The 15,312-nt window shown below is 56.7% G+C and overlaps 1 protein-coding gene across 2 annotated transcripts; it reads right to left on the bottom strand.

The window, feature by feature from the left end:
• Window positions 1-146: 146 nt before the first annotated feature.
• Window positions 147-14,881, bottom strand: P4HTM (prolyl 4-hydroxylase, transmembrane). 2 transcript variants are annotated; one of them, XR_009701603.1, is made up of 10 exons: window positions 14,542-14,881; window positions 14,244-14,325; window positions 5,533-5,723; window positions 4,576-4,672; window positions 3,020-3,182; window positions 2,271-2,456; window positions 1,440-1,530; window positions 1,111-1,234; window positions 720-993; window positions 512-582 (listed from the first exon to the last, which is right to left on the bottom strand). XR_009701603.1 is itself a non-coding variant. In XM_061196763.1 (9 exons), the coding sequence occupies exons 1-9, from the start codon at window positions 14,875-14,877 to the stop codon at window positions 362-364; spliced, it is 1,491 nt and encodes a 496-aa protein (XP_061052746.1). In that variant the 5' UTR covers window positions 14,878-14,881; the 3' UTR covers window positions 147-361. The 2 variants fall into 2 exon arrangements, 1 of the variants encoding a protein (XP_061052746.1); XM_061196763.1 differs by lacking the exon at window positions 720-993 and having other exon boundaries at window positions 147-582.
• Between the last annotated feature and the right edge of the window lie 431 nt (window positions 14,882-15,312).

Here is a 15,312-nt window from a genome sequence, read left to right as displayed (position 1 = left end):
ACGACCGTCCTCCGCCCTACGCCGTCAGGCTGGGATTGGCGGGGCCGAATCGCCCTCCCCCTCACGTGACGTCGCAGCCTACCCCCGGCCGCGGCGACCCGCCCCGCCCCGCCCATTATGCCTACAGCCTATTCCGAGGTTCTCGGCCCTGCAGCTGCAAGCCGCGTAGTTTTATTTGTTGGGAAGCATGGGGCTGTACACAATAAATAACATGGATATAGGAACTGTGCCCTAATCGCGGCTGGAGGTGGGGATGGGGCAAGACATCGGCCAGGCCTTTGGCCTGCAGCTGGACAGGGGTAGGGCCCCCAACCTCGGGCAGCAGAGGACCTGCGGCTGGGGACCGCGACGGACACTCCCCTCAGAGTTCCACGCGAGTGTCGCGGTAGGCTCGGTCCAGGGCCCACTCCGGCTGCGAGTCGGCGCTACCTTCGCGGGCCAGGCGCGCCATCTCCTGCTGGAACAGCGCCTGCCGCTCCCGGCTGGGGTCCACGTTGATCCAGTTGTTGGCGATCCACTTAGTGCCGCGCGTGACCAGGCAGCCCCCGTGCAGCGAGTAGTCGTCCACGTCGCCCACCCAACCTAGGAGAGGAGGATGGTGTGAGCAAGGGAGGGGACCAGAGGGAATCTAGGCTGGACTGAGCTGAGCTTGTGGGCTGACCTGAGCTTGTCCTCATATTGCCCAAGTGCATGGCAAGGGTAGGCCCAGCTGTGCACACCTTCAGTGGCAGACATCTGGCCACAAGGCCTCCTTGGGGGCTCAGCATCTTTCTCCAGCGAATGCCTTATCAACACCACTGGCTCTCTGAAATCGGCTTTCTTGCTGCCAGGCCTGTCTGCAGCCCTTCCCAGTCTGGGCTACCAAGGTGCACGTGTCCCCAACCCCAGTCAGCTGGAAGGCTGGGGCATCAAGGAGTGACAGGGTTCCAGAGAGCCCAGGAGGCTGCACAGGTGCAGGCTGCTGAAGTCACTGAGGATGGTCTTTGGGAGGCACTAGGGGCAAAAAAACCATTTGAAGGGCAGCCAGAAACAGCTCACCAGGGTGGCAATCAGGGCTGGGTAAAGGGAAGCTTCCCTCAAGGCAGCCCTGGCCTGGCCACAGGTCCTCACCTTGCCCATCAGGCAGGTAGTTGTACCAGAAGACTGCTGTGCCCTGGCGGGGCTTGACACGCAGGTTCCCCTTGTCACAGTGCCTCCGAGTGTCACGGAGGTCAACATCATCCTGAATCAGACTCTGTGGGCAGCAGAGTGGTGGGGTTTTCAAGCTGCCCTGACTGTATGGCCAGGAGCCTAAGGACAGGCAGTCAAAGGTGGCCAGAGGGAAACCAGTCAGATGTCCCCAGGGGACTGTTTAGGCCTCATCCCAGGTCTGGAGGGGTATGTACTGTTTGCCCAAGGCCCTGCCATCCCACCAGGGTAACAGCCCGGTTGGCCCTTACCATTTCGTCATAGGTTCTGTTGTCTGCTACAGGAAAGACAGTCTCGCCCCCACCGGTGACGTTGTTCAAATAAAACAGCACTGTCATGTAGCTGTAAGGCAGGGGGGCTGTTGAGCAGGTTCCCAGCTGTGGATGCTTCCCAGGGGCTTACCTGTGGGCAGGATAAGCTGCCCAGGTCCCCAAGGGCCAGAGGGGCAGGCTGGGATCAGTGACAACAGGGCAGGTCAGTACCAAGATGTCCCTAGCCCATTCTTCTTCCCACAAACCCAGTCTCTTTCTGTCAGTCACAATGTTTTTTTATGGCCAAGATCACAGGTGCACTTAGCTAAATTACATGGCCCTGACCAAGGGCCAGCTGGGAAACGTAGGCTAGCAGAAGCAGCAAGATCATGCAGAGGGCTGGTTGTGACTAGAAGGGGCTGAGCCAGAGCAGCCACATGAAGAGGAGAGACCTGCCACCATGCCTTGGCAAGGGAGGGGGACATAGCTTCAAAGGGAGAAGCTGAGGTCTCCAGCAGTGCCGGCAGGATCAACAACCAGGGAGGGAGCGGAAAGAATCAGGGGTCCAACTTTGCCCCTTGCCTGAGAGCTCTGAGGGCGGGTTTCAGTGTCTGTGGGTACCTCAGTCTGGCCACCGAGACAAGATGACCACCCCTTTTGGGCCACTTGGTAAACAACCTGAGGGGAGAGATGGGGGTATCCTCGACCAGGATGGCCCAGCACTCTCCTGGCCCCATACCAAGGGGCACGCCCACAGGGCATGGCTGTGCTTGTGTCATCGGGGTGCCTGGTCTGGGAGTTGAAGGCAGCCCCCAGGTGGGAGGTACTTGCCGGCAGGAGGTCTCGAAGGGTACAGACTCATTGGCTACCAGCTTGGTATGGGAGCAGATGGTCTCTGGGTACACAGGCCCGCTGTCCACATGGGCATGGTAGTGGCCTCCCTCACCATACTGCACGACCTGCAGCGGCTCGCTGAGCTCCACGATTTCAGGTGACAGGCGGGTGAGGCGCAGTACCCTGGTGGGCAGCAGGCATTCAGCTGGGCAGCCCCATGCCAGGTGGCACCCTGAGGGAGCTGGCAAGGTGGACCCTGGGCCTGCCACAAACTCTGCCCCTATTTCCCCTGAAAGCTCCTTAAGCCACCCCAGACTGGCCCTGTAAGAGCAGGAAGGGGTTACTCATGATGAGCCCTTCTCCCTGGATGCCAGAGACATCACTGGGTGGGAAAGATGAAATCTTCATTAAGTTGGGGGAGGGGGAGACACTCCCTCCAGGAAGGAGGCTGTTTATCTAAAACCCCTGGCTGCTCAGGGGAAGGGGGTCCTGTGGACAGAGATAAGAGATCACTTCTCTAATTAGCAGAAAACAAACATTCACTCTGTTTCTAATCCCAAATGTCTACTGTTTCCCACAATCAGGGCTAATTTGCTTTTGTTAATTGTCTGTCTCCAAATGAGTCCCAATCCTGGCCTAACAAGTGGAACTTAATCCTGAGTTGGCTAATCAATTCCGTTTTCTCCGTCTCAGCCAAGGACTTCTGTGGGGGCCCTGCACCAGGGAGGACAGCCTCAGGTGCTCACCTCTGGCGGATGGCGCGCATAACGTGGTGGGCACCTTCGCCCTGGTAGAGCCACGTGTGATGGCTGTTCCGCACCAGCTGGCTGGACTCTGCCTTGTGGCTCCTCATATACTTGTGAAAGTCACGAAGGTCCATGTTGGAGAATTCCTGCTGGCTCAGCACTCCTGCACAGGGCACCCACCATTAATGCCCACCAAGCCCATGTGGGGAGGGCATAGTGGGGAGGCTGCACCTTCCTACCTACCCCTGGCCTCAGGCACTGGGGGGCCATGTGCACCTGTCCCTCAACCTGGACTCGGGTCAGATGAAGTTGGCTTCTGTCACATTAGGCCCTACGGGAAGACCCAGAGAAGCTCATTTCCTCAGTTTAAGCCCTGATTTGGCCCCCAAAAGGATGAAGCCCAACCCCTATTAGACTGGCCAGAGAGCAGGGTCTCCAAAGGAAGCTTAAGCCATATGGCCAGGACCCTAGGCCAAGGACTGCCCTTGGCCCTCCAGCCTGGCTCTGTAGAGCATGAGGGCCACCCTCTGGTCCTGTAGAGGGTGAAGAAAGAGAGCATTCAGTGTTGGGTTTTGTCCAGGGCCTTTCACACTGTAGGGTGTAAGCTGGGATCGGTCCCCAGGAATTCCCTCGTGATCTCGGGTCTCATCCTGAGTGGAATACACCTGGCCAGTCCTGCCCGCTGGGTAAACCAGTCTACCTCAGCAGAGAAAGCCAGGCCACTCTCCCAAATGAGAACACTCTCCCCTGTTCCTGCTCAACCCACAAAGCTAGGGTGTATCCTCTTAGGGTTCTGGAAGAATAGCTGGTGTCTTTGCTACATGTTATCCTGGCTGACCCAACTGACACACTTCCATGCTTTGGCCCAGACTTCTCTTGAGGGTGGGGGCACTCAAGGGCTGTGAGTCTGTCACGAGCTCTGCACATAGGGGCAGTAGCAGCATGATGCCCCTCCAGCCACAGGTCCCAGTCAGATTCTTCACTGTGGGTTCACCAGCCACAAAGCCATTCTTCCAAGTCCTATTTCCTCAACTGGTCCAGAACTTGGGCATGAGGGTAATGACTACACCTCAGAAACTTCCTGGGGGTTATTACCAAAGGCGAGGATGCTTACAGGACAGCACTCCTGCCCACATGACCCCCAGCAGTTAGCATGACTCCAGGTGGGCAAGAGGAAGGCAAGGGGGACCTTGGTTAGACCAGAGAGGCCGACTGCTGGGGCAGACCGTGTGCCTGGCTGGAGAGAAGCAGATGCCAAGCTGACCTCACTGTTCCTTTGCTCCCACTGTACCACTCTGCCCTCTGCCAGCCAGCAACCATACCTCCTGTACCCCAGATGCTGCCTGGTGAGGTCAAAAGAGCCTCCAAGAACTGCCCTCTAGACTGTCACCAAAGGGAATGGGAGAGTCTAGCTCCTGCCTACTTCCCAGGGGTAAGGGCAAGGCTGGATCCTCACCTCCTCATCTCTGGCTACTCTAGAAGCTGGGCATAGAGGCTACCTGGCTTGGGGGGCAGGAGGCTCACAGCAACAGAACTGTGGCAAGGTATGAGCTCACCATCACCATCAGGGTCAGCCTTGATCGCAGAGTACATCTCCTGAATGTTCTCTGGAGTCATCCACCGTCCATTTCCCAGGCGAGTCTGGGCCAGGACCTAAAGCACAAGATGGTGCCTCAGTGGAGTGGCCCCAGTGATGGAGAGTCACCAGAGCACAGACAGCTGCCTAGTTCCTTCTGTAGGGCTGAGGGTTCAGGTGATAGGGCATGGGTGAGGACAAAGGACAGAGCCCAAGGTCCCTGAGCTGAAGTGAGGGTAGGCAGAGAGGTCTAGAGGCATCTGGGGAGGAGGCCAGAAAGACAGTCTAAAGACCTGTGGGCCATGACCATTCTCAGCCCTGGTGGGACTGTGGCTTCCACGGGGAGCACTGTCAGCCTATTGGAGGCAGAGCAAAGGACAGGCCTGTGTCCCAACCAGATACCCCAGGTGAGGTGGGGGAGGCCAGGGCCTGGGTGCGAAAAAGGAAGAGGCACCATGGGGAGGCCTGGCCAGTGAATGACCACCAGGCCCCTTAGGAAGATCGGGCTCAGTGAGGCACTCTATATAGGGAAGGGACCCTGCACCCCACCAAGACCTCTCTCAGAAGCCTGGGTGTGAGGGGCATGCAGAGAGAGATGCAGACTTCTGGCTTCCTCTGAGCTGCCACCCCATCCACCATGAATTCTGTGGGGCTCCCAGCAACGGCAGCAAGGAATCCAGACCACAGACAGCACACCACCTGGGAACTGTGGCAATAAATGCCATCACCTCCAGGTAGATTCTCCTGCCATCCTCTGGGGTTCCCAGGGCAGCAAGGGGCTCTCTAGGAAGGAAGGTGGACCCTGGGCATGCCCAAGTTGATCTGAGGTGGCATCTGACTCTTGGGGCCAGGGCTGAGCAGCACAAGTGACCTGGCCACCAGAAACAATTTTGGGCATTCCCACCCTGGTGCCTACTCCAGGCCCCAGGATCCCAACCTCATGGAGCTGCAGGCGACCATCATGGTTTTGGTCCAGCAGCTGGAAGAGGTCCAGCTGGCTGATTTGCATTGTGCCCATTGCTTCCTCATACTCTTCGGTGGGCAGGATCTGGCTGCGTTGTAACCCCTTCATCTGTGCCAGGTGGATGATGAGCCGACACTCCTCATCACTCAGGAAGCCAGGGATTTCTGCCAGAAGAGGGAGGGGGGTAAGGCCAAGGACCGGGCCAGGACGCTGATGCACCAAATAAATACCTTCCTCTCTGCAGGGTGCTTGGGGTAGTCCCTGTCCCCTGCTGGTCACCAAGTCAGGAGGACTTCACACACCCCTTTACATCTGCTCTGGGCTGTGACCCCAAGGTCAAGTTGTCCTGCAAAGGTTAGCCAGCGTTTGGAACATGGGGCCTCTCTTTTTGACGCTGAGAGCACACAATTTCCAGGGGAGTCCTGGGAGGTGAGCCAGAGCAAAGCTGGGGATGGGCTAACCCACCTTGGAGTGGGACCAAAGGCCAGAGGGTGGACCTGAGGGGTGGAGGGTTGACCTCCACTCCTTACTGGGTATATATTTTAAAAGGGCGAGGGGATGTTGGCAGGTTTTTGCTTTCATTATTGCTTTTCAGCACTGTTCAAATAAAAACAAAGTGAATACAACCAGCGTTCTAGGCCTTGCCCTCCATTCTCCTGCACAAGTGGGTGCTGGTCATCCGTCCACTACTGAGTTGCCCAGCGCTGGGAGGTCAGTGGGGGTCACTCAGGTTTTTAGCAGATGCTCTGAGAAGATGCCCTAGTGTCCTTTGCTTTGGGAACAAATGTACACTGAACGCCTACTCCATGCCTCTAAGCCCAAGTAAAGGCCAGTCAGGCCTGGGGCTTAGCTCCAGTGGCTGGATGACCCCACACCAGCTCCACAAGCAGCTCAGTGGAGCTGGAACGCGAAGCTCACACCTGGCGAGCCCACATCCCAGTGACTCCAGGCACTTCCAGGGCTGGAGCCTGGGCCTTGCTTCATTCTCTTGTTCCTGGGAGAGAGGACTTCCTTTGACGGGGCACAAGAGGCCCACACAGGAACTGACTGGAGGAAGGGCCATGCCACCACCGTGACCCCTCAGAACTCCTGCAGAGTGGTCTGCCACTTTTCTGGGTTATTCTCTCAGCATGAAGTTCCAGTCATTGCCAAGAGGAAGGAAAATGGCCACTAGGAGCCAGGATTGCAGCAGTTTTTAATAGTAATCACAGCAGATCACACCTAGGGAGCACAGACTCTGTGTCCTGTCCTAAGCATGTCATCAACTCCGTAACCCGTATACTCGTCCTAGAAAACCAGGCCCCATTAATTCACCCTTCCTCTCCCTGAGGAGCCCCCAAGCACAGAGACATCAGCAACTTGGCCAGGGCCACACAGGCTGTTGTACTCCAGAACCCATGCTCACAGCCAGATTCAGCTTCCACAGGTAGATGACCCAGATGTGACGACACTGAGGACAGGACAAAAGCCACCCCACCGCACCCCCACCTCCGGCCTGCCTGATCCCCTCAACCTGTCAAACCCAGAAAGGGTGTGAGCCATCCACTGGGGGGGCAGCGCTGCTGGACAATGGGTTAGACCAAATTGCTAATCACCAGTCACCTCCTGATCGTTTAAAAAGATAAAAAAACAAGAAAAGTAAACCAGAAAAAGAAAACACAGGCCCAGGTTTCTTCAGTTTATTAGGTACCAGTCATTCACAGGCCCAAAGGAGATGCCACCCTCTATACAGCTCCCTGCCATGTGCTAATCAAATGCAAACAGCCCAGGCCAGCACACTGGGGCCTAACCAGGTGGGTCTGAGCACATGGGAGCTGGGCAAACATTGGCTCCTGGGGTGTGGGTATAGCCCTATAAAGCCCCCAACCTCAGTCCACTGAGACCAAGGCAGAGAAAGCAGGTGATGGATCAAGGGCTGTGGCTGCTGGTGGCACTGGTGGTGCTGTCGGGTGACGGCGGGGCAGGGGCTCCCTGGGGCCCCACGCGGTGCATGCCCATTCCCCAAGCCATGGCGCTGTGCCACGACATTGGCTACACAGAGATGCGGCTACCCAACTTGCTGGACCATGACACAGCAGCCGAGGCCATCCAGCAGTCAGTCAGCTGGCTGCCCCTGCTGGCCAGGGAGTGCCACCCTGATGCGCGCCTCTTCCTCTGCTCCCTCTTTGCCCCGGTGTGCCTCGACAGGTAGGGCAGGGGCTCCCAGGTAAGGGTGGGGGGCTCTCCTCAGCCAGGGCCTGCTCTGGAAGCTCTTCACTAATCATTGCTGCGTACCTATCAGTGACAGGAGGATGAAGGATTGTTTTGTCAGGGTGTTGCTGGCAGAGAGCGCAGATGCCCATGGGACACAGGAGACATAGGCAGGGGACTATCAATGGTGCGCACCCTTGGTTTGGATCCACAAATCAACAAGGGCTCTTAAATGTCAAGGTAGGGCAAGTGAGCAGCCTGCTCTAGGCTAGGGGCTGAGAACCCCTCTCCAGTGAGGTGTGGCAACTCTGTCTGCCCAAAGGATCCTGGCCAGAGATGGAGCCACGGCTCATCTGGTGGCTTTTTCTCTCAGAGTCCAGAGATTGCAAGGCTGATTCCTCTTCCCCAGCCTAACCTACCCCGTGAACAACAGCTCCCTCAGTTTCTTCTTTGCAGAGCCAGGGCCCTTCCTAGAGCCTCAGGGTGACCATGCCTGTAGCAGCAAGAATGGGCTCTTTCAGAAACTGAGGATCGGGCCCCTTTGCTCTTGGCCAACCCCAGTCCTGGCTAGAAACTGCAGTGTCCTGCAGGCCTTTCAGGACAAGAGGGAGGGCCCTGCTTTCTCCCTCCGAGATGGGGAGTGAAGGCCCAGAGTGCAGGGCCCCTCCCACAGCCCTCTGCCAGGCACTAGGCATCCACCGGAGCTGCAGGGGGAGGTGCACTGGAAAGGTGGAAAGCAGCATGGGCCAGGGCAGGGGTGGGGCTGGGGATACAAGACAGAAGGGCTGGGAGACGCAGGGCTGAGGGCTAAGATTTCAGCAAGCAAAGGAGCAAGAAGCCCAGCTGCAGGGCTGTTGCTAGGTGACCAGGGTGTCGTTGCCCAGCAACCGTGGAGTTTCTGGCCAGGCCTCGAGCTAGGAGCACCCAGAGGCCCCAGCCTGGAATCCAGGAACCCTGGTCCTGAGCACCCGCTGCCCCTGACCCTTTCCCTGCCCTGCAGGGTCAACTACCCGTGCCGCAGCCTGTGCGAGGCCGTGCAGACCAGCTGCGCCCCCCATCATGGCCTGCTAAGGCTACTCCTGGCCAGCCATCCTGCACTGCGGACGCTTCCCCGCCGGCCACGGCCTCTGCGTGGCTGCCATCTCCAACGGCTCCCGCCCGAGCCACCCACGTGAGTCTCTGCACAGCTTCTAGGCTGATCTAAGCCTTTCTCAGCCCCACAGGCTGCACCCCACCCTTTCAAATCACAGCTCTCGGGGATCAGGTAACTGGGTCTCTCTGGTGGGAAAGAAGAGGGACACAGCGGCCATCCATCTCAAAAAGGGTAAAGAACAAGGGGAAAGTGGGAGAAACCCCTGCTGATGACTCCCCTCCTCCACCCGGGGCCCAGGGGGAGCCTCACTCAGCTCCTCCCCCCAGTGCCGCGTGCCAGCTGCAGGGACTGTGAGTTGCAGGACACCAGCTCGTCCAAGGAGGTCCTGGACACGCTCTGTGCTAGCGATTTTGGTGAGCCCCTGGTGCCCAGCACCCGTTACACCCCTTACAAGTGGGTTCATTACAACTCCTGGCTTGGTGCTAAGACAAAAGAAAGAGGGGATACCCAAACGTTATGCCTGATTAGAACTAAAAAATAAGTTCTTTTAATAATTGCTAAAAAAACAACATCCCAGGAGGACAGGCCTTCTCTAGGACCCTGATTCCAAGAGCAGAGCATCAGACAAGAGGGTTTGGTTTACCAGGTGGAGGGAAGGATGGGGATACTCAGAGGAGCCAGGCTCATCATCTCGGCCCTCTGATCCCATTCAGCAGTGAAGGTTAGGCTCTCCTGGCGCAATGGGTCATCCTCCGGACCCTCATTCTGCGACCTGGACTCACAGCTAGAGGTGCTGAAGGCGGGCCCACTGCCCCCTGGGGAGCTGGCGCCTACTCTGCGACGCTGGCTGCAGCTGGATGCCACGTGTGTGTACAATCTCCTGCGCAGAACGCATGCTGGGACCTACGTGCTGAGTGGGGAGGTGCAGGGTCACCGTCTGCTGGTAACCACGGCCTATGGCTGGAGCCAGGGCCACCGAAATCTGCAGCTGGCCATGCGCAGGTGGCATCGTCACCAGTGCCCAGAATAGAGTCAACCCAGGTGGGGAGAGCCTGGGACTTTATAGCCACAGCCTCTGCAGTGGCCACGCAAACCATGTGCTCCCCTGGACACACACAAAACCCTCTTTCTGCTGCCCTCCATGGATATTTGCAGACCAGAGTCCAGAGTAACTCCAAGGCTCACCCAGGACCAGCACGAGCAGGGCAGAAGTCCACTTCTGTGGTCCTTTCTCCTGGAAAAAGGCAGCTAGCCTTGTGTGCTGGGCAGGCAAGACTACCTTTCTGAACTTCCCAGACCTGGGATGCCAGCCTGGCTGATGCCCTGCTCCTGCCCACAAGCCCCAGCATCCCAAGCTGAGCCTCAGGGCAGGCACAAAGCCTCAGGCTATGCTCACCCAGGCACTATGCTGCTTGTCAAGCTCCAGACAGACTCAATTATATCTTCCTGACCTTTACTGAGTCCACAATTCTGCCAAGCAGCGGGCCTGTGGAACAGCAGGGGGGTTCATACAGAAAACTGCATTAAGCTGCTTACAAACCTGACCTAATATGCATACTACAATTCTTTCCCTACTTCTGCGCTTCCAGTGTTTGTCAAGAGAGCACAGTGGTCTTATGTAACTGCTTTATTATTTTTTTTTAAGCTGAAAAAGAATAGGTCTGGAAATCCTATAATAAAGCAGTTATGGTTTTAACATACATTGTTTTGTGTACTGGTATCAATTACTCATTTACCTTAAATAGTTAAGCAAGTGGACTAAAACTCTTGCTGGCCCGCTGGAAGTGCCCCCTGCTGCTCCTGAAGAGGGTGCCAAATCAGGAGGCACCTGCCCAGGGTCATGGTGGAGGCCACTCTGCACAAAAAGACAGGTGCTGGACTGGCTGAGAGTATCTAGTAAACCCCTTCAGCTGGCCAATAATGGTCAGCAGTAGACTCTGGCCGCTGGACACACAGCCATATCAAATCAGGCCTCCCACACATGCAGCTAACCTTTAGGGGCAAAGACACAACTGCCAAATAAACACAGAAGATAGTTTCCAATGATGCTAAGCGCTGAGAAGAAAACCAAGCAGGCTGACGCAACGGAGAGCCTGGAAACCTCTTAAGACCAGTCTGAGGTGGAGAGAGGTCTCTGAGGAGGGGAGGTCTGAGCAGAGGCCTGATGCGGGGGAAGGCACCCTCGGTGAGAGCCAAGTCTGAGCCTTCTGGTGGAGGGAACTGTGCATACAAAGGCGCCAAGGCAGGACTTCCCTGATGGCGCAGTGGTTAAGAGTCCGCCTGCCAATGCAGGGGACACGGGTTCGAGCCCTGGTCCGGGAGGACTCCACATGCTGCGGAGCAACTGGGCCCGTGTGCCACAACTACTGAACCTGCAAGCCACAATGACTGAGCCCGCGTGCTGCAACTACTGAAGCCCACGCGCCTAGAGCCCATGCTCCGCAGTGAGAGGCCACCGCAATGAGAAGCCCGTGCACCCCGAGGGGTAGCCCCCGCTCGCCACAACTAGAGAAAGCCCACACGCAGCAACGAAGACCCAACACAGCCAAAAATTAAAAAATTAAAAAATTTAAAAAAAAAAAGGCGCCAAGGCAGCAAGGAGCTTGGTGTCTGAGAATCAACAGGGGGTGAGTGAGGGAAGGGTGGTGGGAGATGAGGTCTGAGAGGTGAGAGGGCCTTGGGGCACCAAATGAGACGTAGAAGTGGAATGGGAAATCATGGAGGCCTTTAAGGAAGGGAGTGATGAGATCTGATCTGCTGTTTAAATACAGAATAAGTGTGAGGTAGAGGGAGAAGTGAGCCACATGAGAGAAAGCAATGTCCCTAGAGAGGCGACAGTGAGTCAGAACTGGAACACCTCCCTTCTGAACTGAATAGGACAACGGTCCAAATCCTTGGGAAATGCCTACCACAGTCAAGCAGGTATCCGCCAGGAACTCAGGGTGGGGGCTTTTGTGGCCCAGGTCCCACTTACCAAATGTCTCTAGGAACAAAGGTGGGAAACAGGAAATTTCCCCCAAAGGGAGAGGCTGAAGGTTACATGCGGATTTCCCTGTGAAGTGGTGGGGTTCCCTTCCACAGAGATGGAGGCACCCTAGGGTAAAACCCAGTTCCCTTGCCCCAGCTGACACCCTGAACCCCTACCCCTTGAGCCCTGGTATCTTGGGTCCCTGATGGTGGGTCACAGTAGGGCAAGGTGGCAGAGCCCATAGCGGGCCCATTCTCCTTGGGCCCTGCCTGCCTCTTTAGGGCGACAGTAGGTGGATGGACAGGCAGGCACAGAAAACAGACAGACACTGCTCCTTCTTGGGGTGAGGCTTCCTTCTCTGGATTCATCCAACACTACATTCAGGAACTGCCCCTCCTTGGACACCCTCTCCCCTGTGGTTAGCCCGTCTCACAACTGGACTTCTTATAATCACTGACCTCTTCCTCATTTGTCTCACCTCATTTCACCAAGCAGCAAGCCCCAGGACTTTCTGAGTAAAACCTGGGACATCTTTCACCAACAGACTCAAAGGTAGTGTAAGGTAGTTTTGGAGGAAATGAGAACAATAAGCAGGAAGGTCTTGCTGCAACTGCCCAGTTCTCCTAATCATGCCCTTTGTAATTTACCTGCACAAACAGAAACCCATCTGATGGCTTAACCAGAATCAGTTTACCTTTTGTCAAATCTCTTCTGCTTCCCGTAATGTACTCTTGGTGACTTCGGGTCTGGGTTTCTCATTCTCTGCTTTGTAGGACTTTGACGCAACAAGCTGCATGTTAGGGGGTTAGGGTTAGGGGTTATGCCTCATAGCTCACTTAACCTAACATATGTCTGAATTAAGTATATACGGGTCCAAAAAAGGCTGATGAGAGAAAGTACACCCACCTCAGTGTGTCCGTCTCACAACAGTGGAGTAGTAATGGGGAGAGTTGTTCCCTTGCCTGGATCACCTGTTCCTTGACAGCCACCTGGCTTCATCCCACAGCTCCTGCGGGTCTTTGCTCAAATATCCTTCTCAGGGAGGCCCACCCTGACCACCTTACTCAGTTTCAACCCCCGTTGAAATTCTGCCTTACTTGTCTGTGATCACTTATCACCATCTGACACACCATGTGTGTTTATTTGTTGTAACCTCATTCGACTGTCAGCTTCAGGTGTTTTTTGTTTTCCTATTTTGTCCAGTTCTGTATTCCCAGCACCTGAACTAGTGCTTTGCTCAGACTTCAACATTATGCAATAATAATAATAATCTTTTAGTGCCTTCCCACAACAGGACTGACATCCTGACCTATGTGAAATCATTCTCACAGGTCTAGGCATAATCCCCAACCAGGGCCCTCCGCCCTACGGTTAACAGCATGCACTCAGATGCTCTGCTTTGGTCCCCAGTCCCCTCCTGAAAGCCCCTTAACCCTTCCATCCCCCAGCACCCAGTAACACCTCAGGTCTGCAGGTAAGTGTGTCACTGAGGCTGGGTACCCAGGACTGGGGTGGGAAAACCTATCCTGGGCAAGGTCATGGGTCTGGGGACCCCCATATTGTTGGTACTGGTAGTCTTTGAAGGACTTCAGGGTCTTCACAACTAGCGCGTTGGCTTTAGAGTGCAGGCTGTAGAGAAAGGCTGCCTTGTTCTAATCCTAGCTTCACCCTGAAATAGCTGTGTGAGCCTGGCCAAGCAACGGGGGCTCTCTGTGCCTCACTTTCTCACCCACTAGCCTGACAGTGGGATCTACACCCACCTCATAGAGGGGTTGTGAGAATTAAATGGAACGATCACATGAAGTCTAGCACATAACAAGAGCTCAGAAAATGTGAGGTATGAGGCTGGTTCCAAATGAGGTCACCCTGGAAGGCTCTGCCTACTGTAATGGCTGAACACAAAACTCCATCCTAAGAAGAATCCCAGAGTGCTGGTAGCAAAGGCTGGTGCCCTTGTGGGGCAGGTTTGGGGGCACCAGCTTACCCACATTTGGACAGCCTGCTTCTTATCAGACCCACTTTGGGAGTGGAATTTCCCCTCACAGGTCCTGAGATCAGCTAGGACCTGGTTATCAGTCTGTCCGACCCTCCCCCCATTCTAGAATGTGACAGAATTAACCATGGCAGGGAGCGTCCAAAGACAGTTTCAATGAAATGTCTAGACACTAGCTTCTATTTCACATTGCCCAGCCCTGTGATGGAAGGATCAGCTGCAGAGAGTAGGGGTCACAGAGGGGAGTGTGGAAAGGTCAGCCTGTCACCCTATATTGGAGATGGGGGCGGGTACCTCACTTGGGGCAACCTCTGAGTGGAAAAGAAAGGGCTACTTTGAAGCAGCCATTTTCAAAACAGAAGTCACGTGGTCAAATTAGCCTCAAGGCAGCCACCAAATCGTAGCCCCTGACCCTTCCTGGGGGTGCCCAGCGAACTTACCGAAGAGCAGCGGCTTGAGGCTGAGGGTTCGGATGAAGTGATCCCTGTCGGCGACCAGCTGGACCTTGCGCTCATACCCCACCTAAGGGAAAGCGGCACAGCGGGCAGCTCGGGCGCCAGGCCCCTACGTGCGAGAAAGGAAAAGGCACCCCGGCCCGGTGGGTGGCGACGGGCGAGTGAGGGGGTGCGCGCGGCAGGCCGGGACGGCGCAGGGAGCAGCGTGGAGCCCCGGGCTGACTGCCGGCCGTCTCGGGCTCGGCGGTGCAGGGCCTGGAGCGCGCCGCGGCGGGGGCCTCACCTTGATGCCCTCCAGCCGCGTGAGGGGAGCTAAGGTTGGCGCGGGCACGGGGCCCTGGGCCCGGCGCTGGGGCCCGGGGTCGCTGCTGTCGTCGCCGTTGCTGTAGTGTACGAAGAGCAGCAGCGCCAGCACGTTGCCCAGGTACAGGTGCACGAACACCATCAGCACCAGGAAGTAAGCGCGCGAGCAGATGCCGCGGGGGTTGCACAGCGGCCGGACCGGTGTGTCCTCACAGTCGGCCAGCCCCGCCGCTGCCCCGGCCGGGTCGTGCTGGGGCGGCGCCCACTGCGGACTCACAGCCTCAGGCCGCCGGCCTGCCGCCACAGCCGCCGCCATGGCGCCCAGGTTGCGCGCGCATCCAGGGGAGGGGCCGCGGGGTTGCCAGCGCCGCGCCGCGCCGTAGCCAAAACAACCAACGCCGAGCCCGCGCGTGCGGCGGTCGCTAGCAGGGGGTTCCTGGGGATCCCGCGCCCGCGCTGCACTCAAGATCTCCGCGCCTTGAACCCCGGCCCACACTGAAGTTTCTCTTCCCGAGTTGGGTTATCGTTAGGAGGAGATGCACACTCCCCAGGGCAGAAGCCGCCCCGCAAATGTATATGCAGACAAGAGCAGCACAGTTACAGGAAACCCCACTGGTAGTTCCTCCGTTCCCCGGTTGAGACGCAATTCCCTCTTCCCGGAAAAGTATGGTCTGCATTTTCTCTCTCCCAGGAGTGTGGTGGCAACAAGGAGGAGGCAGTGCCAAAAGATGATTCAATACTGCGGCGGGTT

The sequence above is a fragment of the Eubalaena glacialis genome, chromosome 7, assembly GCF_028564815.1.
Source record: "Eubalaena glacialis isolate mEubGla1 chromosome 7, mEubGla1.1.hap2.+ XY, whole genome shotgun sequence".
Lineage (NCBI taxonomy): Eukaryota > Metazoa > Chordata > Mammalia > Artiodactyla > Balaenidae > Eubalaena > Eubalaena glacialis.
Note: the sequence above shows the minus strand (reverse complement) of the source record. Positions and strands in the feature narration are given on the sequence as shown.